The sequence below is a fragment of the Oncorhynchus kisutch genome, linkage group LG27 (assembly GCF_002021735.2).
Source record: "Oncorhynchus kisutch isolate 150728-3 linkage group LG27, Okis_V2, whole genome shotgun sequence".
Classification (NCBI taxonomy): Eukaryota; Metazoa; Chordata; class Actinopteri; order Salmoniformes; family Salmonidae; genus Oncorhynchus; species Oncorhynchus kisutch.
In genome coordinates, this window is record NC_034200.2 from 15,738,350 (window position 1) to 15,762,610 (window position 24,261).

At 41.0% G+C, this 24,261-nt stretch overlaps 1 protein-coding gene across 2 annotated transcripts; it reads right to left on the reverse strand.

The window, feature by feature from the left end:
- Positions 1-1,056: 1,056 nt before the first annotated feature.
- Positions 1,057-23,186, reverse strand: LOC109871945 (EF-hand calcium-binding domain-containing protein 14). 2 transcript variants are annotated; one of them, XM_020462986.2, is made up of 10 exons: positions 22,368-23,186; positions 15,789-15,937; positions 15,395-15,540; positions 15,105-15,203; positions 13,132-13,242; positions 12,524-12,613; positions 12,041-12,205; positions 9,850-9,976; positions 9,618-9,740; positions 1,057-1,961 (listed from the first exon to the last, which is right to left on the reverse strand). In XM_020462986.2, exons 1-10 carry the CDS (start codon positions 22,544-22,546, stop codon positions 1,783-1,785), a joined length of 1,368 nt encoding a protein of 455 aa, XP_020318575.1. In that variant the 5' UTR covers positions 22,547-23,186; the 3' UTR covers positions 1,057-1,782. The 2 variants fall into 2 exon arrangements, with proteins under 2 accessions (XP_020318575.1, XP_020318576.1); XM_020462987.2 differs by having other exon boundaries at positions 15,789-15,934; positions 22,368-23,140.
- Positions 23,187-24,261: the final 1,075 nt, after the last annotated feature.

Here is a 24,261-nt window from a genome sequence, read left to right on the forward strand (position 1 = left end):
CAGTCCATCATTACTTTAAGACATGAAGGTCAGTCAATACGGAACATTTCAAGAACTTTTAAAGTTCCTTCAAGTGCAGGCGCAAAAACCATCAAGCGCTATGATGAAACTGGCTCTTATGAGGACCGCCACAGGAAAGGAAGACCCAGAGTTACCTCTGCTGCAGAGGATAAGTTCATTAGAGTTACCAGCCTCAGAAATTGCAGGCCAAATAAATGCTGCAGAGTAGAAGTAACAGACACATTTCAACAACTGTTCAGAGGAGACTGCGTGAATCAGGTCTTCATGGTCAAATTGCTGCAAAGAAACCACTACTAAAGGACACCAATAAGAGGAAGAGACTTGCTTGGGCCAAGAAACACGAGCAATGGACAGACTGGTGGAAATCTGTCCTTTGGTCTGACGAGTCCAAATGTGAGATTTTTTACTCAAACCGCTGTCTTTGTGAAACGCAGAGTAGGTTAACGGATGATCTCTGCATATGTAGTTCCCTCCGCGAAGCATGGTGGTGTGGGGGTGCTTTGCTGGGGACACTGTCAGTGATTTATTTAGAATTCAAGGCACACTTAACCAGCATGGCTACCACAGCATTCTGCAGCAATTCGCCATCCCATCTGGTTTGCGCTTAGTGGGACTATCATTTGTTTTTCAACAGAACACTGACCCAAAACACCTCCAGGCTGTGTAAGGGCTATTTAACAAAGGCGAGTGAAGGAGTGCTGCATCAGATGACCTGGCCTCCACAATCACCCGACCTCAACCCAATTGAGATGGGTTGGGATGAGTTGGGCCGCAGAGTGAAGGAAAAGCAGTCAACAAGTGCTCAGCATATGTGGGAACTCCTTCAAGACTGTTGGAAAAGTATTCCAGGTTAAGCTGGTTGGAGAGAAGGCAAAGGGTTGCTACTATGAAGAATCTAAAATATATTTGTTTAACACTTTTTTGGTTACTACATGATTCCATATGTGTTATTTCATAGTTTTGCTGTCTTCACTATGACTCTACAATGTAGAAAACAGTACAAATAAAGAAAAACCCTTGAATGAGATGAGTAGGTGTGTCCAAACTTTTGACTGGTACTGTATATATACTGCAAATTGAAGTGATCACTATAGTCTGTTAGTATAAGCTCATTTACATTGTATTATTGCTACATATGCTTCAGGAGTTAATATTTCAACATGATTCATTCTGAACTAGTTAAAAGTGTGTTTATAGCCCTTCAAATATTGCAGACTTAAAAACAACTTAAAAATAAACTATGGTTGGGTTAAGGATATGTCTACAGTCTCTGTGTTACATTAAAATCCAAATAAGAATGCAGAAAATAACTCAAGACTTACAACAAAACATGTATAAAGAAGACAGAAAATAAGCAAAGACGATCTGAACTTATCTAAAATGGGAGTGTGTGTGTGGTAGGAACTACATTATAATAGGTGATATTTTGACCCTCCTCAACAATTCATTTGACATCAACTGGTCATAAATTAATAAAACAAATATTTCTTTAAAGTACAATTTTGGAAACTGTTTTGGAAAATAATATAGAAATATCAAAGCTTGGATCTGAGTTGCTTACTCTAGCTTAGGCGTGTAGGACCAGTGAGGCGTGTGTGTGTGTGGGGGGGGGGGGGGGGGGGCATGCCAGTGCTACTGTTCAACATTCAGTTTGTTATTAAATACTCAGTTCAATAAAAGTGCAACCATCTTCACTGTGAGTCACTCCACACACACCAGAGACCACTTCTCCTTCCACTGTTGCCTCTGCCACTCCTCTTCTCACAGACCTGCAGCAGCTTTCATTTCAGCCAGTGAGAACCTCTGGTCCCCGTCTTTGTCGTAGCGTTCCAGGCTTTGGGGATCTGGCGTTGCTGTGTCAAATAATTTCTTCAGGACTTGGTAAGACATCCCCTGAGAGGTGGGGTCGGTACCAGAGCGCTCAAAGAGCTCTTTGAGATCTATTGGAAGTAGAAGAGAGGTTTCAGGCGATTGTTAATTGGCCACAAAATAAAATGCAATCTGACTTTTACAGTTGCATTTCTCCTTGTGTATGCAGGATACTCTGTAAACAAGCACGTTTCCATCCACAGTTTTTATGTGAGTAAAGTCATGCAGTATAAAATAAAATGACAGGCGTGATGGAAACAGGAAGTGTCGGTACAATGTCAAATGTCGAGAGACAATTTGTTCGTTCGACATGGTGGGATCTTTGTGTCGGTAAAATCATTATGCATCAATTGTCTTGGAAACTCCTTTATGTGCAAATATTGATATCATAAACCATGTTGAAGAAAACTTGGAGTCACAGGATGAAATACTACGTTGTACTACCACTACAACGTGAAACGCATTAAGAGGTTATAGACAGATTAAATCAAATGAACTTCATGGTGGTTAATGATGGACGGTGATAAAATGGAAGTGTTCATTGTACATTCCTTATGCCTGCCTATACCATAACCCCACTGCCGACATGGGGCACTCGGTTCACAACTTTGACATTGGCAAACCGCTCGCCCACACGACGCTGTCTGCCATCTGCCCAGTACAGTTGAAAACAGGATTAATCCGTGAAGAGCACACTTCTCAAGTGTGCCAGTTGCCATCGAAGGTGAGCATTTGCCCACTTAAGTCAGTTACGACGGCAAACTGCAGTCAGGTCAAGACCCTTGTGAGGACGACGAGCACACATGAGCTTCCCTGAGACGGATTCTGACAGTTTGTGCACAAGTTCATCGGTTGTGCAAACCCACAGTTTCATCAGCTGTCCGAGTGGCTGGTTTCAGACGATCCCACAGGTGAAGAAGCGGGATGTGGAGGTCCTGCGCTGGCGTGGTAACATGTGGTCTGCGGCTGTGAGGCCGGTTGGACATACTGTCAAATTCTCTAAAATGACGTTGGAGGCGGCTTATGGTAGAGAAATTAACATTAAATTCTCTGGCAACAGCTCTGGTGAACATTCTTGCAGTCAGCATGCCAATTGCACTCTCCCTCAAAACTTGAGGCATTTGTGACATTGTGTTGTGTGACAAAACTGCACATGTTAGAGTGGCCTTTAATTCTCCCCAGCACAAGGTGCACCATTGTAATGATAATGCTGTTTAATCAGGTTCTTAATATGCCACACCGGTCAGGTGGATTATCTTGTACTTTTCACACCATACATTTTCCTTAACAGCCAAAAGTACTAATTTAGTTTTGAATGCTAAACAGGATAGGAAAATGCAACTTATACACTCAAGAGAACATACCTGGTCATCCCTACCACCGCTGATCTATTGGACTCACTAAACACAAATACGTTGTAAATTATGCGTTGGAGTGGCAAAAAAAACAAAAACAAGGTGCCGTCTGGTTTTCTTAATATAAGGACTTTTAAAAGTATTCCTTTAATTTGGACACTTAAGTAAATTTAAAACCAAATGCTTTTAGACTTTTACTCAAGTAGTATTTTACTGGGTAACTTTCACTTGAGTCATTTTCTATTAAAAATCCATTAGCAGTCTAAGCCCTGTCTAATCCATTCTTAAATGGAAGAAGGTTGGATCACCAAGAATCTTCCTAGAGCTGGCCGCCCGGCCAAACTGAGCAATCGGGGGAGAAGTTCCTTGGTCAGGGAGGTGACCAAGAACCTGATGGTCACTCTGACAGAGCTCCAGAATTACTCTGTGGAGATGGGAGAACCTTCTAGGACAAACATCTCTGCAGCACTCACCAATCAGGCCTTTATGGAAGAGTAGCAAGATGGGAAGCCACACCTCTGTAAAAGGCACATGATAGCCCGCTTAGAGTTTACCAAAAGATACCTAAATACCCTCAGACCATTCTTTGGCCTGAATGCCAAGCGTCACGTCAGGAGGAAACCTGAAACCATCCCTACGGTGAAGCATGGTGGTGGCAGCATCATGCTGCAGGGATCTTTTTCAGCTGATTGGACTGGGAGACTAGTAAGGATCAAGGGAAAGATGTAGGGAGCAAAGTACAGAGAGATCCTTGAAGAAAACCTGTACAAAGCGCTCAGGACCTCAGACTGGGGTGAAGGTTCACCTTCCAACTGGACAACAACCCTAAGCACACAGCCAAGACAACGCAAGAGGGGCTTCAGGACAAGTCTCTGAATGTCCTTGAGTGGCCCAGCCATAGCCCGGACATGAACCCGATCGAAAATAGCTGTGCAGCGATGCTCCCCATCCAACCAGACAGAGCTTGAGAGGATCTGCAGAGAAGCATGGGAGAAACTCCCCACCTACAGGTGTGCCAAGCTTGTAGCGTCATACTCAAGAAGACTCGAGGCGGTAATTGCTGCCGAAGGTGCTTCAACAATGTACTGAGTAAAGGGTCTGAATACTTATGTAAATACAATTTAAATACAAATACAAAAATTGCAAAAATGTCTAAAAATATTTTTTTTGCTTTGTCTTAATGGGGAATTATGTGTAGATTGAATTGAATCTATTTAAGAAAAAGGCTGTAACGTAACAAAATGTGGAACAAGTCAAGGGGTCGGAATACTTTCCGAATGCAATGTAAATACAAAAGTATGTGGACACCCTTTCAAATTAGTGGATTAGGCTATTTCAGCCACTCGTTCAGCCCCTTATAGACAAACACTGGCAGTAGAATGGCCTTTCTGAAGAGCTCAGTGACTTTCGATGTACCGTCATAGGATGCCACCTTTCCAACAAGTCAGTTAGTCAAATTTCTGCCCTGCTAGAGCTGCCACAGTCAACTTGAACTATTGTTATTGTGAAGTGGAAACGTCTAGGAGCAACAACGGTTCAGATGCAAAGTGGTAGGCAACACAAGGTCACAGAAAAAAAATCTTCTGTCCTCGGTTGCAACACTCACTACTGAGTTTCAAACTGCCCCTGGAAGCAACGTCAGCACAAGAACTGTTCGTTGGGAGCTTCATGAATTGGGTTTCCATGGCAGATTAGCCGCACACCACGTTCGGATACTACAAACAATTTTGTGAGAAAACCGATTTTCGGGACATCTCATGGTCTGACAAACACTGCTCTTGCTTCATCACCATTCACTCCAGATGTGGAAGTGCAACATTGGTGGATGCAGTGGATTGCGACGCATCCAGTTGTTGGGGTTCTGAGAATATGAAAATATACTTATTCATGTCACTGATGGAGTGCTGAGGTTTAGAGGGTCTACACCAGAAGTTAATGGATATAGGAGGAAGGTATATAGATTGCTCAACTAAGCTTGGAATGTGTTGAGTGCATGGAAGCGATTATATGTGGCAGGCATTGATAAGGGGAGAGAGCCATGGATTGGTGATCAAATCAAATTTTATTGGTCACATACACACACATGGTTAGCCAGTGTTAATGCGAGTGTAGCGAAATGCTTGTGCTTCTAGTTCTGACCATGCAGTAATATCTAACAAGTAATCTAACAATTTAACAACAACTACCTTTTATACACAAGTGTAAAGGAATGAATAAGAATATGTACATATAAATATATGGATGAGCGATGGCCGAACGGCATAGACAAGATGCAGTAGATGGTATAGAGTATAGCATATGCATATGAGACAAGTAATGTAGGGTATGTAAACATTATATAAAGTGGCATTGTTTAAAGTGACTAGTGATACATTTATTACATCAATTTTTCCATTATTAAAGTGGCTGGAGTTGAGTCAGTATGTTGGCAGCAGCCACTCATTGTTAGTGATGGCTGTTTAACAGTCTGATGGCCTTGAGATAGAAGCTGTTTTTTAGTCTCTTGGTCCCAGCTTTGATGCACCTGTACTGACCTCGCCTTCTGGATGATAGCGGGGTGAACAGGCAGTGGCTCGCTCGGGTGGTTGTACGTCCTTGATGATCTTTTTGGCCTTCCTGTGATATCGGGTATTGTAGGTGTCCTGGAGGGCAGGTAGTTTGTCCCCGGTGATGTGTTGTGCAGACCTCCTCACTACCCTCTGAAGAGCCTTACGGGTATGGGTGGAGCAGTTGCCGTACCAGACGGTGATACAGCCCAACAGGATGCTCTCGATTGTGCATCTGTAAAGTTTATGAGTGTTTTTGGTGACAAGCCAAATTTTTTCAGCCTCCTGAGGTTGAAGAGGCGCTGTTGCGTCTTCTTCACCACGCTGTCTGTGTGGGTGGACCATTTCAGTTTGTCCGTGATGGGTATGCCGAGGAACTTAAAACTTTCCACCTTCTCCACTACTGTCCCGTCGATGTGGATAGGGGGGTGCTCCCTCTGCTGTTCCCTGAAGTCCATGATCATCTCCTTTGTTTTGTTGACATTGAGTGAGAGGTTATTTTCCTGACACCACACTCCGAGGGCCTTCACCTCCTCCCTGTAGGCCGTCTCGTCGTTGTTGGTAATCAAGCCTACCACTATAGTGTCGTCTGCAAACTTGATGATTGAGTTGGAGGCGTGCATGGCCCCGCAGTCATGGGTGACCAGGGAGTACAGGAGAGGGCTGAGAATGCACCCTTGTGGGGCCCCAGTGTTGAGGATCAGCGGGGTGGAGATGTTGTTTCCTACGCTCACCACCTGGGGGCGTCCCGTCAGAAAGTCCACCACCCACTTGCACAGGGTGGGGACGAGACACAGGGTCTCGAGCTTAATGACAAGTTTGGAGGGTACTATGGTGTTAAATGCTGAGCCATAGTCGATGAACAGCATTCTTACATAGGTATTCCTCTTGTCCAGATAGGTTAGGGCAGTGTGCAGTGTGATTGCGTCGTCTGTGGAACTATTGGGGCGGTAAGCAAATTGGAGTGGATCTAGGGTGTCAGGTAGGGTGGAGGTGATATGATCCTTGACTAGTCTCTCAAAGCACGTTATGATGACGGAAGTGAGTGCTACGGGGCGATAGTTGTTTAGCTCAATTACCTTAGCTTTCTTGGGAACAGGAACAATGGTGGCCCTCTTGAAGCATGTGGGAACAGCAGACTGGGATAAGGCTTGATTAAATATGTCCGTAAACACACCAGCCAGCTGGTCTGCGCATGCTCTGAGGACGCGGCTAGGGATAATGTTTGGGCCGGCAGCCTTGCGAGGGTTAACATGTTTAAATGTTTTACTCACGTTGGCTGAGGTGAAGGAGAGCCCGCAGGTTTTGCTAGCGGGCCATGTCGGTGGCATTGTATTGTCCTCAAAGCGAGCAAAGAAGTTGTTTAATTTGTCTGGAAGCAAGACATCGGGGTCTGCAACGAGGCTGGTTTTCTTTTTGTAGTCCGTGATTGACTGTAGACCCTGCCAAATACCTCTCGTGTCTGAGCCATTGAATTGCGACTCCACTTTGTCTCTATACGGAGGCTTAGCTTGTTTGATTGCCTTGTGGAGGGAATAGCTACACTGTTCGGCAATGTTTCCGGTCGCCTTGCCCTGATTCAAAGCAGTGGGTTCGTGCTTTCAGTTTTGCGCGAATGCTGCCATCAATCCACGGTTTCTGGTTGGGGAAGGTTTTAATAGTCGCCGTGGGTACAACCTCACCGATGCACTTACTAATAAACTCGCTCACCAAAACAGCGTATACATCAATGTTGTTGTTCGACGCTATCCAGAACATATTCCTATCCACGTGATCGAAGCAATGTTGAAGCGTGGAATCAGATTGGTCGGATCAGCGTTGAACAGACCTGAGCACGGGCGTTTCCTGTTTTAGTTTCTGTCTATAGGCTGGGAACAACAAAATGGAGTCATGGTCAGATTTGCCAAAAGGAGGGCGAGGGAGGGCTTTGTATGCGTCGCGGAAGTTAGAGTAACAATGATCCAGAATTTTGCCAGCGTGGGTCACGCATTCGATATGCTGATTGGAGGGGGGGGTTGAGGTTAGGGAGAAATAAAAGTTTATGGCTCATATCACTAGTGTCCTGCCTAGCAGTAAATAACGATGTTTGTTCAGATGTGTAGGAGACTCGGCATAAAAGGAACAGATAAATATCTGTGCTTGTGTGAAAATGTTTCTGTCTAATGCAGTTGTATTGATCCTCTGGGAAGAATTAAACTTGGTTAAGCTCTCATAGTGTCCTTGGAGTTTTTTTTAAAGCCTAACACAGTAAAAAAAAACAGATCTCTCTAGCTTAAACGGACTGATTTTTATGGGGATTTAAAAACATTTATGCTAATTAGACTTCCGTGGGGGCACAGACCGACTCTGGGGGTTAAGGTATGTTTACTTTTACTCCAGTACAGCGGTGAAAGTAGATTTAATTTCTTACCAGTACGGGACACCCAAGTGCGCGTACACTTTCTTTAATACTACAAAAATTACTGTGTAGCCTGCTCTGCCGACATTGACAAAAAAAACAGATGAATAAAAACAATGTCTGATCCATATAATCGGCCTACGAAAAGGGGAGACACAAATACAATATAACGTCCATCTAACCTGGAGGAAATTATTGTCCAAAAACAAACAAAAGTGGCACTGACCCAATGATAAAGACAGTGAATATGCACACTCACCGGCAATATGGCCAATGTTCTCCGCTGGTGCCAATAAGATGTTCGCTCAATTAAGTTACGAATTTTGATAACTAAAAGACAGATTGGAGTATTTTCATTGTCATCTCTTTACAGCAATAGCCATTTGCTTTCCAAACAGTTTTTCCACAATGGTATTTTTAAATATTGCTATATGCCTGGCCGGATTGCTCTGCTTTCACTGACAGTCGCAACTCAACAATATATTTGGTATCTGCAGTGAGCCCTGCACAAATTGTAGGCCCTTCCAACTGTAGGCTATGAGATTAAAACAATCCACAGCTTTTTTTTTGTTAGAAGCTAATGATCCTCTGTGATCAAATCCTTTTTTTTCTGGTGTAGTAGCCTATTTTGAATGATTTTCTTTCTTTTTGTATAGACAGGAGTAAGCTAATTTTGGCTATTTAATTCTATTTACTTTAGGGAAAGCTTAGCTTCCACTAGCCTTATGAACACCCCGCCTATTTGTTTATTTTTTACCTTTATTTAACTAGGCAAGTCAGTTAAGAACAAATTCTTATTTTCAATGACTGCCTAGGAACAGTGGGTTAACTGCCTGTTCAGGGGCAGAATGACAGATTTGTACCTTGTCAGCTCCGAGATTTGAACTTGCAACCTTCCGGCTACTAGTCCAACGCTCTAACCACTAGGCTACCCTGCCACCCCAGGCCTATGCCTTTTAATGTGGCGTAAACACAACCAGTCATGTTTTCATCCGATTGTCAAACAATCACTTAAAGGTACTCCTGTAGGCTACATTCTGCGATTGTCATTAGGCCTAGACTTGTAACATGAATTGATGCATCCACTGTTGTCTACGCACGCCTCGGTCTTGGCCACTCATCTCCGACTTGACAAAATATAAGTGTTCTCCTCGAACCACACGGTTTCCAGTTAATTCGCTAACTTTTCCATGCGGCTGACATACAGTAATGCTAACTAATAGGGTAATAGCCTATAGTTTATTGGGCATGTTGTATTAATTGCGATAGGCTCATATTTCACCGGGACAGAGTACCCCCACTATTTATTTTGCCGGGACGCCATACCGCCATATGACAATTTGGTACTTTTCCCACCACTGCGTATGACTAAGATTGTGATCTATGATCACAGATATTAAACTTCATAACTAAAAATGTATCCAATACCTTTCAGAGAGCTGACTCCAGGGAATGACACAATCTTTGGGCTTTCTGTTCCAGACTCTCTCTTGGTGCGGTTTGGAGTCAAAAACCATGGACGCCTCGTTGGCTTTGAACCTGTGGATTTTTCTGGAGAAAGAACAGGCCAAAGTCATCCAAAGGTAACATTGTACATCACTGCACTTATTTTTTTAATGAAAATGTAATAGACAATTAAGCTTTCTTGTCTTATTTATACCATGTGTAGCTTCTGAAGTTGCTGCTTTAAGTCCATCTGCATTGGTGTACCTCTCTGTGACCAGGTCCTTCACTGGTTCTGTTGCATCTCCACTGACAGGCAATTGTTCAAATACCTCCACAAGGTCCTTAGAGGTTGAAATGTAAATTTCCTTTTATACACAGTGCATTCATAAAGTATTCAGACCCCTTCCCTTTCTCCACATTTTGTTAAGTTACAGCCGTATTCTAAAATTGATATATATATTATTTATATTATTATTTATATATATTTTTTCCATTTAAGTGATCATAGCATAATTGATGGTGTTTTGATACATGCGAGCACAACTATAAAATCATGAATGCCCCAATTTGAAATACAGCTCAACTCCAGTGCAGTAAGAACAGTACATCTTATCTGGGGAAAAAGACACTGAGTGGCAAGCAGCTCTTTCTACAGCTGATTCTGAATCTGTATCTTATCGGTCTGTGTGCCATAACAGGACTATATAATCTGAACCATCTGTAACAGGAATTTCAAGGTGAACCAAAAGGAGAGCAATCATTGATAAACTCAATCAGAAATAAATCCGGTTTATTCCAAGTTGCAACAGAGAGACACCTCCAGAACAGAACCAGAATTTTTTTTTAACGGGCCTCTTGGAGACAGGCCCTTTACGTTCTAATCAGAAAGTGACAAATGTCCTCTAAACCTCAGCCGGAGAAGCTTGAACCATGTACAAAGTCAAAACAAAAGATAATGACTTTGCCAGCTGCTACAAACGATATGGGGCGATTCCACGGCAGGAAGGCCCAGAAATATTTTCTGCCTCTCAGATTGTTGTTCTCAAGTCTCACATTGGGAGGAAGGCTATTTGATATTCTTTTTACATTTGTATCACAAACCATATGAGAAAATCGATGAAAGTGGCCATTTTAGGCCCCTTTTAGACCTATACATGCCTTCTGTAAGAACCTATGATCCGTGAACCATACATGATACAGACATTGTGGTGTCATTATACTCATTATAGATGTGCTCTAAAATATGGAGCAAGTCTAGATTCTGAAATACAATTTTTCACATAAATGTATTTTACATTAGTAAAAATGTATATGAATATCTCAAAAGTACCCTTTATGATTTTGTAAATTTTTAGACATGTACTTTAAAACAATACTCTACAAGTACATCAATTTATCAGAGTGGGTACTCTGTTACAGTACTTCTGAAGTCATGATACATTTTATGAGTACCACCACAGTGAATGGGAAAATGGATTCAAAGAGAACTCCTTCTGCTGGTGATTTGTTGATGACCTATAAATATAAATTTCTATGATGTAGAGTTTCTTTCCAAAACGCTATATAAATATCCATGTTCAGAAATGTTTATTGTTTAAAGAAACTAAAGAGATTGGTGTGTTTTTTCACCATCGAATCATGGCATGGGATGGTGTATTTGTTTGAAATCTATCATTGATGGTTTCATTTGAGACAAAAAAATTAATAAATGCAAAACGCTATATAAATAAGTAGTACTGCTAGGTTTTATACAGTCAAATGTAACACAACTACATTTTTAATAAAGCACTGCACAAATGATACATTTGGCATCAATATTATAAATGTTGTATTATTATTATCATCATCAATTACAGTTTAAGACATTTTATTCATTTAACAGATGCTCTTATCCAGAGGGACTTAGTTTGTGCATTCATCTTAAGATAGCTAGCTGAGACAACTAAATATCAGTCAAATATACAAATATTCCATTCCAGCTAAACAATGGATATATAGCGTTTTGCAAAATAACATTATAACACACAATCTATGAATTAAATATCGGAAAACAGTAATATTTTACAAATAAATGAAGGTACCCATAAGCAATAATTTCTGGTAAAAAAAAAAAGGTGAAAAATTGGTGGATATAGCGTTTTAGAAATAAACTCATCATGTATAAAATGGATCACATCTTCAAAAGTAAGCAGAGCACCCACTCTGGAAATGTGACATGTTGAGAGAGTACTGTAATGTTCCAAACAACACATCATTTATTTTAATTTTTTAAAGATCAACCAAAAAGGGTACTTCTGAGATATTCATATAAATATTTTTAATGTTGAATACATTTTGAAGTCTTAAATTACTGAATATTTATTCATCGTAAATATTCCCATTACACCATCCATGTCATTACTCACACTGTGTGGTGTTGTCTGAGGGGAGCTCTGCTCCATGGAAGACACCCTCTGAGTGAGGTTGGACACAGCGGTTTGGAGATTCTGGATCTGGTCACCAGTCCAGGAGTGGTACAGCCCTTGAGTCTTGTTAACCTCGCTCACAACCTCTCTCAGGTGAGTTACATCCTGTAAGAATACAACACAAACAAACAAATATATATTATTTCTTAATCTGATTGATGGACATATGTGTTAAAAATGAATTTTTGATTAAGGAACTGATCAGCACTACCATCAGTCCAGTTTGATTAGATAAATATGTAAGAAACGGACTTTATAAAATCATATTAAATTAACCACGCTCTATTTTATCCCAACAAAGTACTTTTGTGTGAGAAAATGAATTCATGAGAAGAATACTCAGTATTCTACCCTTCATAAATGGAATGCTTTGAAAGGGTATGAGAATGGAATTGATCAACAGTAAGAGTAGTGTACCAGTACCTGGTTTTGAGCTAACGTTGATGAGCGGTTGCTCGTTTCTTTTTCAACTGAGGCTGTCGATTTCACATTTGATTCTTTAGCCTCGGCATCCTATTTTGCCCACAGAGAATAAAATAGCAAGTCTTTAGTTGATCTGACAGAAACTGACCCAGATTCACTTTGCAGGCTGGCCTGTTTAATATGCCAAAAAAGGGATCAGCACTTGTGCGGATACTGTTAGATTGTTTCATGTAATGTGGATGACGCACGCACACACAGATAATCCCATCCATGTTACACATTGAACATAGGGCCCCATGTTTATTTCACCTATAATCTGCCACAACATTCAAAAGGTGCACAACAAATCAGTGGGGAGAGTTGCTAGTTCTGCCAGCTATATAAAAATAAAAATAAATTGTAGCTAGTTCAAGGATAGATTAGTGTACTGACCTCAGTTACTTCTTTCTACTGGTCTAGATGTTGTATAATCTGTCATCTAGTTCATTCTGCAGCTCATGCATTTGGACATTGGTACCGCTAACTGGCTCAGACAAACTAAAAGCAGGCATAGGTTCAAGCTGAAAAGAGCAGAGTGTAAAGGAAGCTAGTATTTTTATGTTCTTTACCATGGTCTTCTTGAGGTCGTCTGTTTCTTTCTTCTGGTCCTCAAGGGCCGTCTGTATTGTCTTGACATCATGCTGCACACTGGTTAAAGTGCTGCCGATTGAAGCCACACTCTGCAAATGAAAACATTTAAGCCTCACTTTCCAGATGCATAAACTTTTTTTAGTGGCAATATGACAACCCAATAGACCGTGGGTGAATACCGAGCAATATTGATGGCAATAATTGCAAACAAACATGGCAAATACTTCTGAATATACAGTTGAAGTCAGAAGTTTACATACACCTTAGCCAAACACATTTAAACTCAGTAATTCACAATTCCTGACATTTAATCCTAGTAAAAATTCCCTGTCTTGGGTCAGTTAGGGTCACCACTTTATTTTAAGAATGTGAAATGTCAAAATAATAGTAGAGAATGCTTTATTTAATCTTTTATTTATTTCATCACATTCCCAGTGGGTCAGAAGTTTACATAATCAATTAGTATTTGGTAGCATTGCCTTTCAATTGTTTAACTTGGGTCAAATGTTTCAGGTTGCCTTCCACAAGCTTCCCACAATCAGTTGGGTAAAGTTTGGCCCATTCCTCCTGACAGAGCTGGTGTAACTGAGTCAGGTTTGTAGGCCTCCTTGCTCCCACACACTTTTTCAGTTCTGCCCACAAATTTTCTATGGGATTGAGGTCAGGGCTTTGTGATGGCCACTCCAATACCTTGACTGTTGTCCTTAAGGCATTTTGCCACAACTTTGGAAGTATGCTTGGGGTCATTGTCCAGTTGGAAGACCCATTTGCAACCAAGCATCAACTTCCTGACTGATGTCTTGAGATGTTGCTTCAATATATCTACATAATTTTCCTGCCTCATGATGCCATCTATTTTGTGTAGTGCACCAGTCCCTCCTGCAGCAAAGTACACCCACAACATGATGCCGCCACCCCCGTGTTTCACGGTTAGGATGGTGTTCTTCGGCTTGCAAGCCTCCCTATTTTTTCTCCAAACATAACAGTGGTCATTATGGTTAACAGTTCTATATTTGTTTCATCAGACCATTTCTCCAAAAAGTACGATCTTTGTCCCCATGTGCAGTTGCAAACCGTAGTCTGGCTTTTTTAATTGCGGTTTTGGAGCAGTGGCTTCTTCCTTGCTGAGCGGCCTTTCAGGTTATGTCGATATAGGACTTGTTTTACAGTGGATATAGATACTTTTGTACCCGTTTTCTCCAGAATCTTCACAAGGTCATTTGCTGTTGTTCTGGGATTGATTTGCAGTTTTTTCCCAAAGTACGTTCATGTCTAGGAGACAGAACGTGTCTCCTTCCTGAGCGGTATGAAGGCTGCGTGGTCCCATGGGGTTTATACTTGCGTACTATTATTTGTACAGATGAAAGTGGTACCTTCAGGCGTTTGGAAATTGCTCCCAAGGATGAACCAGACTTGTGGAGGTCAACAATTTTTTTCTGAGGTCTTGGCTGATTTCTTTTCATTTTCCCATGATGTCAAGCAAAGAGGTACTGAGTTTGAAGGTAGGCCTTGAAATACATCCACAGGTACACCTCTAATTGACTCAAATTATGTCAATTAACCTATCAGAAGCTTCTAAAGCCATGACATTTTCGGGAATTTTCCAAACTGTTTAAAGGCACAGTCAATTTAGTGTATGTAAACTTCTGATCCTCTGGAATTGTGATACAGTGAATTATAAGTGAAATAATCTGTTTGCAAACAATTGTTGGAAAAATTACTTGTGTCATGCACAAAGTAGATGTCCTAACCGACTTGCCAAAACTATAGTTTGTTATCAAGAAATTTGTGGAGTGGTTGAAAAACAAATTTTAATGACTCCAAGTGTATGTAAAATACCGACTTCAACTGTACATATGAGAAACCTTACTTGTCTCGCTTTTGCATCTCAATTATGCTTCAAATGCTTGCATTTTGTATATCTCACAGAAGTGATCAAGTTTAGATCTACCTTTTGGAGCTCTTCAACTGTGGTCGGAAGGTTGATTAAGTCTGAGGCTGATTTGATGTTGGCCTTTAGATGGTTCACCGCAGTGTCCAGAAAACTGATCTAATGAGAGAGAAGCATTCCAGAACACAGAACATTCAATTACACGTGGCAAACAGACTTCCTTTTCACTCTACCTTGTTTTAACCTTGATTTAACCTGCCATGGTGTGAGAGGTTTCACAACAATGGGGCTGACGGATGACAAAACAAGATAGTTCTACAGATAACATCACTTTCCTTTTAGCACTGTACCTTTCTGTTCATCTCTGTAAGGTTGGACCACAGTTTGTTCAGACCCTTGTCTCCACTTTCAATGTCCTCCAGTTCTCTCTGCTTTGTCTTCAGATCTTCACTTAGTTTTGGTATTTCATGTGACGACACCTTCTGGCCGGATTCCACTGTAGAGAAAATATGCAGTAAAAAACAAAAACAAACACACAATGTACTAAAACTGTAGTCACTGGGCTGTATGATTGTAAAACTCAGCCATAAGCAATTGATGTGCAAAGGTTAGCCTACTATTTATTGCGAAGTAAAGTGGGATAGTGTGTACTATTGTGGCTTAATTCATGCTTGAACCTGATGGCCTTTTCTAAAGATTGACATGGGACAAATGACAGGTTGCAGTGTTTGTCTGATGGCTTACTTGTATGCAGCTTTTCTTTGAGGGAGTCTAGATCTTCTTTCAGGGCAATCTGCATCCATATCAGTCCGGCACAAGCCGTAACACAGGCAGCCAGTATGATGAACAGGAACAAGGGATAGCAGACATTGCAGCACTTCACGTAACTTCTTCTATGGTGAATGAGAAAGTTTTTATTCATATTTTACATTCACAAGCTTTATGCACCATAGCCAAATAATGGACTAACGTTACTCCTTATAGTCCAAGGACCGTACACGTTCTGTTCAGAGATGAATTGGCTCCGTCAGCCAAAACAGCCAAATACTCCATCTAAACGTGAATGGATTCTCAAGTCCAATACGGTTCTAGAAACATAAATCCCTCTAGTTTCATATCACATCAAAATAATTTCACAAATGCAAAATACACACTTACTGTACACTGTTTTAACACAGTGACAACATGCTTGTGGCGTCCATCTTCCATTCGGAGACACAGATAGCTCATTAGCATAGTATATGCCTCCATTGTCAATGGAGCAGTCTGTCAACGCTATGTTGGAGGTGCCTCACTATGCCATGTCTACCAGATGCGCATGCGTTTTGCCATATGTTGTTTTTGCCGGATGTCTAGCCCGTATTTTCCTGTACTTAATGCACAGGTGCTTCGCAGAGCTGCAGAACGGTTTGCAGCACGAAGTATATCATTTTCGCCCTGTTCGACCAATCGAGCTACTTATTTCATATACTGTAGGGCTACCAACAGACTGGTCAATCAAATCAATCAAATGTATTTATAAACCCCTTCTTACATCAGCTGATGTCACAAAGTGCTATACAGAAACCCAGCCTAAAACTCCAAACAGCAAGCAAAGCAGGTGTAGAAGCACGGTGGCTAGGAAAAACTCCTAGGCCAGAACCTGGGAAGAAACCTAGAGAGGAACCAGGCTATGAGGGATGGCCAGTCCTCTTCTGGATGTGCCAGGTGGAGATTATAACAGAACATGGCAAAAATGTTCAAATGTTCATAGATGACCTGCAGGGTCATGTAATAATAATAGGGTTAGGGTTAGTCACAGTGGTTGTCGAGGTGTGCACAAGGGCGCATTACAACAATTAATCTAGTTTGTTTCTATTCTTCAGTCACCCATCTCTAGCAACATCAATAAATTGAACTGGTTGTTCCCATATAGATTACTGATTTCAAATCACTAGCTTGCTAAATTACGTATTCATTTTGCATGCCATTCTGTTGGCTAGTTTTGTGAAAACTAGCTCACTAAGCAAGTGTAGTAATGACAAATTGCCCTAGCGTCATTCTTAACTGAGACAAATTTCCAGTCATTCAGCCGGTATTTTCTCACAATAGTCATTATCATTTGGCCTCTGTATGGTGCCACCCCATTGGAACTTTTACGAACTTCTGTTTGTACCACTGCATGGCAATGCAACTCACAACTTGAAAGTATTGAACGCTTGCGGTACACTGAACCCACCGTAACCTAGTGCGGCATCCCTAACTTTGCAGACTGCTCCATTGACAACTCGTGCGTTGCTTTGGTACTATCGGAAGTACACAGACTCCAACTACTGTAGCTAGCTTGAAGCACATGAGCATCAAGTAAGGAAAATGCTGACTAGACATCCGGCAAAAGAAAACGCATATGGTGGACAACGGCATAGTCCACTCTGCCCTCTGTCTGTTTCCGTAAACAAGCACTGTAACATGGAAATATGACCGTGTGGGAACCTTAACCCTAGAAAAATGTATATATGAATTTAGCCTTTTTAAACATTTGTTTTATTATTTATCACCGATATGAAAAATAAGGTCCGCAAGCGATGCGTGTTAATCTTCAGACCGAGAGTCAGGGCTCTTAGCAAAACTTCCCCATAGGGAAGAAGCCTTCGTCCAATGACTTGTGTAATGTAAATGGAACTAAGAGTCATGTTCAAGTAAGGCTACATGCATCATTGATAGACATATGTGACCCGTTTCAAGAAGCTTGGCGTATGTGTTTTTTGGGGGGAAAATCCTTTCTGGAACATGTTAACTTTCATCTGCCTTAATAACAACTTGCCATCTGGTAATAAGAATAAAACATTAGAATTACGAGCCTAGTTGGTTTAGCCACAGAAAAAAGACAGGAACCTTCCCGCTAGCCATGATTGGCTGAGAAAATGGATGGGCTTGGACATGCCGAGAGAGGAGTTTGGATTGGTCTGCCACGTAGCACGCTTCTGTCTATAACATGAGCTGCTCAGCATGTGTAGATAATCCTTGCTAATGTGGCCTTTTTGAAAGATATAACATTAGCCATGGAGAACTGCAAAAGTGTTGCTATGGATCAAGTGCACAGAATTTAGCAGGCACTATCGACAAAGATCAGTGGGAAAACATTGATATGGACTACTTTTTGCACACGGTCAGTGTCAACCGGAGTGACTTGACACAACGGGCCAAACAAGCTGTAGCTAGCTACAAAACAAACGGAAAGACACGCTGCCGTGGAGCGTTCATCCATGTATACGGGTAAGAGTCTAGCTACATTCCATATATTTTACATTTCTAATTTTGTCAGAAAGCTGTTTTCGTTGAAAATTAAAGCGTACCATTTGATAACTAGCGAATGTTAACGTTAGCTAGCGAGCCAGCAAGCTAAGTGTATGATCCGTGTAGTAATACTAGTCGTATCTCAGTAAGCCATTTGCATTTCTAGTCATTGCCTAATGTTAACTAGCTAGCTAACATTGCACTTAGCTAACCAACTAAAGTCAGAATGTACATTAGTTTCATATTTTTTCCCTACCCTTGCCACACTTGTTAGATATTATGCACATCGACAGCTTGATATCAAATGTCCTCGCCATGTGATTTATCATAGTAGCAGGAAACAGCAATCTAAATGATCAGACTGAAAACATGCAAGGAAAAGTGATCGGTGAAATTATGAAGTGAGTGGGACAGGACAAATACAGCTTCATTCTATCCAATCAGAGCAGCAGGATCAATGTACAGCCCACCCTTCTCTTTGAAAACAGGCAAACTAGACAGTTGAGTTTTGACCACGCACATGACTGACTCAAAGACAGTACAGTATGGTTTAGAAAGCCTGACTGACACGAGAAACATGCTTGCTGGCACCCACATTTTTTAAATATTTTATCATAGATAATAAAATATATATATATACTTGGAGCATAACCGTATCCAGAAAATTGTACACATCCATTACGATACTCGTTTTGTCTGACTACTCAGCACACCCTTAGTGTCTGGGTAAGCATCATCTAATAATGATACAATATTTTTTATTTGGACAATTTCTATTTTTGATATTGCTACTATGCAAATAACCATTTCACTATACTGTTTCCACCTATGTATCCTATGAATGTGACAAATAAACTTGTGAAGAACAACATGACCTGCACCAAAGTCAGATTAGGATATAGGACTAGAAAAAGTGTATTTTTACCTGGAGTTTTTCCTCATTGTAGGCTACTACTTTCACCACTTTTAGTCTTGAAATCTTTGGTTGTTTATTACACTACCTTACTCACTCTATTTAGCACATGGCCTCACATGTGATTCCCTAAAGAGATGGGTGGGGCTAAGGCTTTCGAGGGTGTGAACTAGAAGTCGACCGATTATGATTTTTCAACGCCGATACTGATACCAATTAGAGGACCAAAAAAATCTGATACCGATTAAAATCGCCCAATTTTTATTTATTTGTAATAAATTACAATTACAACAATATTGAATGAACAATGAACACTTAAATTAATATAATACAGAAATAAAATCAATTTAGTCTCATAAATAATGAAACATGTTCAATTTGGTTTAAATAATGCAAAAACAGTGTTGGCGAAGAAAGTAAAAGTGCAAATGTGCCATGCAAAAAAGCGAACGTTTAAGTTCCTTGCTCAGAACATGAGGACATATGAAAGCTGGTGGTTCCTTTTAACATGCGTCTTCAATATTCCCAGTTAAGAAGTTTTAGGTTGTAGTTATAGGACTATTTCTCTCTATACCATTTGTATTTCATACACCTTTGACTATTGGATGTTCTTATAGGAGCTTTAGTATTGCCAAGCCTATCAACTCCCGAAATTAGGCTGAAGTCATAAACAGCGCTCTGCATCCCAGCATTGCTAAGAGCTGCTGTTGCCTACCACCGCTCAGTCAGACTGCTCTATCAAATAACAAATCATATACTTAATTATAATATAATAAACACACAGAAATACAAACCTTTGGTCATTATTATGGTCAAATCTGGAAACAAAAGGTTTATTCTTTCAGTGAAATACAGAACCGTTCCGTATTTTATCGAACGGTTGGCAACCCTAAGTCTAAATATTACTGTTACATTGCACAACCTTCAATGTTATGTCATAATTAAGTAAAATTCTGGCAAATTAATGATGGTCTTTGTTAGGAATGAATGGTCTTTCAACAGTTCACAAGCCAGATGGCCCAAACTGCTGCATATACCCTTACCCTGCTTGCACTGAACGCAAGAGAAGTGACACAATTTCCCTAGTTAATACTGCCTGCTAACATGAATTTATTTTAACTACATATGCAGGTAAAAAAAATATATACTTGTGTTTTGATTTTAAGAAATGCATTGATGTTTATGGTTAGGTACATTTGTGCAACGAATGTGCTTTTTTCGTGAATGCGCTTTTGTTAAATCAAGTTGAAGTAGGCTGTGATTCAATGATAAATTAGCAGGCGCCGCATTGAACATATGCAATGCAGAACAAGCTAGTTAACCTAGTAATATCGTCAACCATGTGTAGCTAACTAGTGATTATGTGAAAATAGTTTTTTAAGATAAGTTTAATGCTAGCTAGCAACTTACCTTGGCTCCTTGCAGCCACAAGGTCTTTTTGATGCTGCACTCACGTAAAAGGTGGTCAAGCCTGCCACGCAGTCTCCTCGTGGATTGCAATGTAATCCACAAGGATTATTAAGAGCCTATGAAAACTTGAAATCGGCACTAATTAATAGGCCATGCCGATTAATCGGTCAACCTAGTGTGAACGATGCTGAGTAGGTGTAGACAAAGAGCTCTTTTTTTAAATTTAACCTTTATTTAACTAGGCATATCAGTTAACAACTAATTCTAAATGTACCATTTTTTTATTTAACCTTTATTTAACCAGTTAGGCTAGTTGAGAACAAAGTTCTCATTTACAACTGCGACCTGGTCAAGATAAAGCAGAGCAGTGTGGCACAGACAACAGAGTTACACATGGAGTAAACAATAAACAAGACAATAACACAATAAACAAGTCATTGACACAGTAGAAAAAAAGAAAGTCTATATACAGTGTGTGCAAAAGGCACAAGATAGACAATAAATAGGCAATAAATAGGTCATAGTAGCGAAGAATTACAATTTAGCAGATTAACACTGGAGTGATAAATGAGCAAATGATGAAGTAGAGATACTGGTGTGCAAAGGAGCAGGAAAGTAAATAAAAACAGTATGGGGTTGAGGAAGGTAGATTGGGTGAGCTATTTACAGATGGACTATGTACAGCTGCAGTGATCGGTTAGCTGCTCAGATAGCTGATGTTTAAAGTTGGTGAGGGAAATATAAGTCTCCAACTTCAGCGATTATTGCAATTCGTTCCAGTCACTGGCAGCAGAGAACTGGAAGGAAAGGCGGCCAAATGAGGTGTTGGCTTTGGGGATGATCAGTGAGATATACCTGCTGGAACATGTGCTACGGGTGGGTGTTGTTATCGTGACCAGTGAACTGAGATAAGGCAGAGCTTTACCTAGCATAGACTTATAGATGACCAGGAGCCAGTGGGTCTGGCGACGAATATGTAGCGAGGGCCAGCCGACGAGAGCATACAGGTCACAGTGGTGGGTGGTATAAGGTGATTTGGTAACAAAACAGATGGCACTGTGATAGCAAACTGGATGCAGTCTAAGTAGAGTATTGGAAGCTATTTTGTAGAGGACATCCCCGAAGTCGAGGATCGGAGGGATAGTGCGTTTTACTAGGGTAAGTTGGGAGGTGTGAGTGAAGCAGGCTTTGTTGCGAAATAGAAAGCCGATTCAAGATTTGGTTTTGGATGGGAGATGTTTAATATGAGTCTGGAAGGAGAGTTCACAGTCTAGCCAGACACCTAGGTACAATAACGGCCTACCCCGGCCAAACCCTAACAACTTTGTGCCGCCCTAAGGGACTCCCAATCACGGCCGGTTGTGATATAGCCTGGAATCAAACCAGGGTCTGTAGTGACGCCTCTAGCACCGAGATGCGGTGCCTTTGACCGCTGTGCCACTAGTAGGTGTACCAACACATTTAAGGGCCATTTTCTCAAAAGTGGGGTTACAAGTTTATCAACTTTCAAAGCAGAATTACTTTCCCATTGTTCCTCAACTGCAGTATAGCATGTTGTAGCTCTGAGTCTCTACTTTTATCATATGTAAAAAAAAAACTTTAAAAAAAACGATTTAAAATGTTACTACATAAGACCAAATTGAGGCACGTCAGTCACATATTTGGAATGGACGTTGTGTCTGCGGAAAATACACAGGGGCTAAGTAGCTAGATCGATCACTTACTTTCCAAAAGCAGCGACAGTAGCAAGGTTGCTGAATTCATCATCATCTGAACTTGATTCGGATTCTGAGTCTAGTGGAGGCTCGGTTCTGAGGAGCCTGTGGCCGGACCCCTTTTTGGTTTTCTTCCTTTTACTGTCCCCAAGTCCGATTAATGCATCGAGTTCCTTCCTCTTCTTCATCCTCTTCTGTGGGGTCAGCGAACCCGCTGAGCCCGACTTAAAACCGACCAAATCCAACGTTTTATCCAGTTTGGTTGTTGTATAAAAGTCCTCTAGGTAGCTAGCCAGTACCACAAGCTACAGTTAATTATCTGATAAGGCTTGTTGTTAGCCAACTAGATAGTCGCTTGGCTAACTAGCTACCTGGCTAACGTCGTAATTTCTAACTACTACCATGAGCTACCAAGCATGTAGCCAAGCTTGTTAGACAGCTAGCATGATATTTTAAAAGCTCGTTGTACTGGGTTAACGTCTAAAATAGTGAGCAACCCAGCTAGCAGCTATCTTGACACTGGCCGCTCAACCCACCGCCCAAGGCACAACCAGAAGTTAAAATGGCGATTTTGAGATAGCTATTGAGCGAAAGACGGTAAACAGTATAAGCTATACATCAGGTTACTTTTAGTAGCACTTCCAATACAGTATGCATCTAACCAAAATGGTTTAAATGTCAGCGCAGTCGTAAATGCATCTGACGCGCTAATAATGTTGTTTTGATGTTGAACATCTGACAGAGCCGCCCACACTAGCAGCTTCCTTGATGTTCTTCTTTGCTATCATTCCGTTCGCACATTTCGTTGTGCATGCCGCCACCTACTGTGTCGGAGTGTGGTCAATCACGTTGCATTTTGCGATAACAAAAATAAAGGGGAAAGGCATAAATTGCACCACCAATTTACCCTACGCCTATATACCACCATTTAACCCTTGTGTGGTGTTCATGTTTTGTTATTCACCCAATGTTCGCGGGTCTGATGGACCCACAACATTATTGGGTTTTTAAAACAATACAGCCATAACAATTTACGTAAAAATACTTAATACTTAGATGTTGACTTACATCAATTACAAGCAATATAGACAGCCTACATGGTTAATATGTGCCATTTACCTTTGCTAGATCACATTTATCAATAAAAGCAATATTAGTTTGCTTTGATAAAATGTGATTTTTGTAAACAACATTTTTTTTTCACCTCTATTTAACCAGGTAGGCTAGTTGAGAACAAGTTCTCATTTGCAACTGCGACCTGGCCAAGATAAAGCAAAGCAGTTCAACACATACAACAACACAGAGTTACGCATGGAATAAACAAAACATACAGTCAATAATACGGTAGAAAAATCTATATACAGCATGTGCAAATGAGGTAGAATAAGAGAGGTATGGCAATAAATAGGCTGTGGTGGCAAAGTAATTACAATATAGCAATTAAACACTGGAATGGTAGAATGGGCAGAAGATGAATGTGCAAGTAGAGATACTGGAGTGCAAAGGAGCAAGATAAATAAATAAATACAGTATGAGGATGAGGTAGATTGGATGGGCTACTTACAGATGAGCTATGTACAGGTGCAGTGATCCGTGAGCTGCTCTGACAGCTGGTGCTTAAAGCTAGTGAGGGAGGTAAAAGTGTCCAGCTTTTGTGATTTTTACAGTTCGTTCCAGTCATTGGCAGCAGAGAACTGGAAGGAGAGGCGGCCAAAGGAAGAATTCGCTTTGAGGGTGACCAGTGAGATATACCTGCTGGAGCGCGGGCTACGGGTGGGTGCTGCTATGGTGACCAGAGCTGAGATAAGGCGGGGCTTTACCTAGCAGAGACTTGTAGATGACCTGGAGCCAGTGGGTTTGGCGACGAGTATGAAGCGAGGGCCAACCAACGAGAGTGTACAGG

What these genes read in the sequence shown, in the direction of transcription:
- LOC109871945 (XM_020462986.2), bottom strand. Translation starts at nt 22,546, where the DNA reads ATGAAGAAGAGGAAGGAACTCGATGCATTAATCGGACTTGGGGACAGT. An exon ending in CAACGTTAGCTCAAAACCAG is followed by an intron (nt 12,206 to 12,523) that starts GTACTGGTACAC and finishes GTATTCTTACAG; the next exon opens with GATGTAACTCACCTGAGAGA. An exon ending in TGGAGTCAGCTCTCTGAAAG is followed by an intron (nt 1,962 to 9,617) that starts GTATTGGATACA and finishes TACTTCCAATAG; the next exon opens with ATCTCAAAGAGCTCTTTGAG.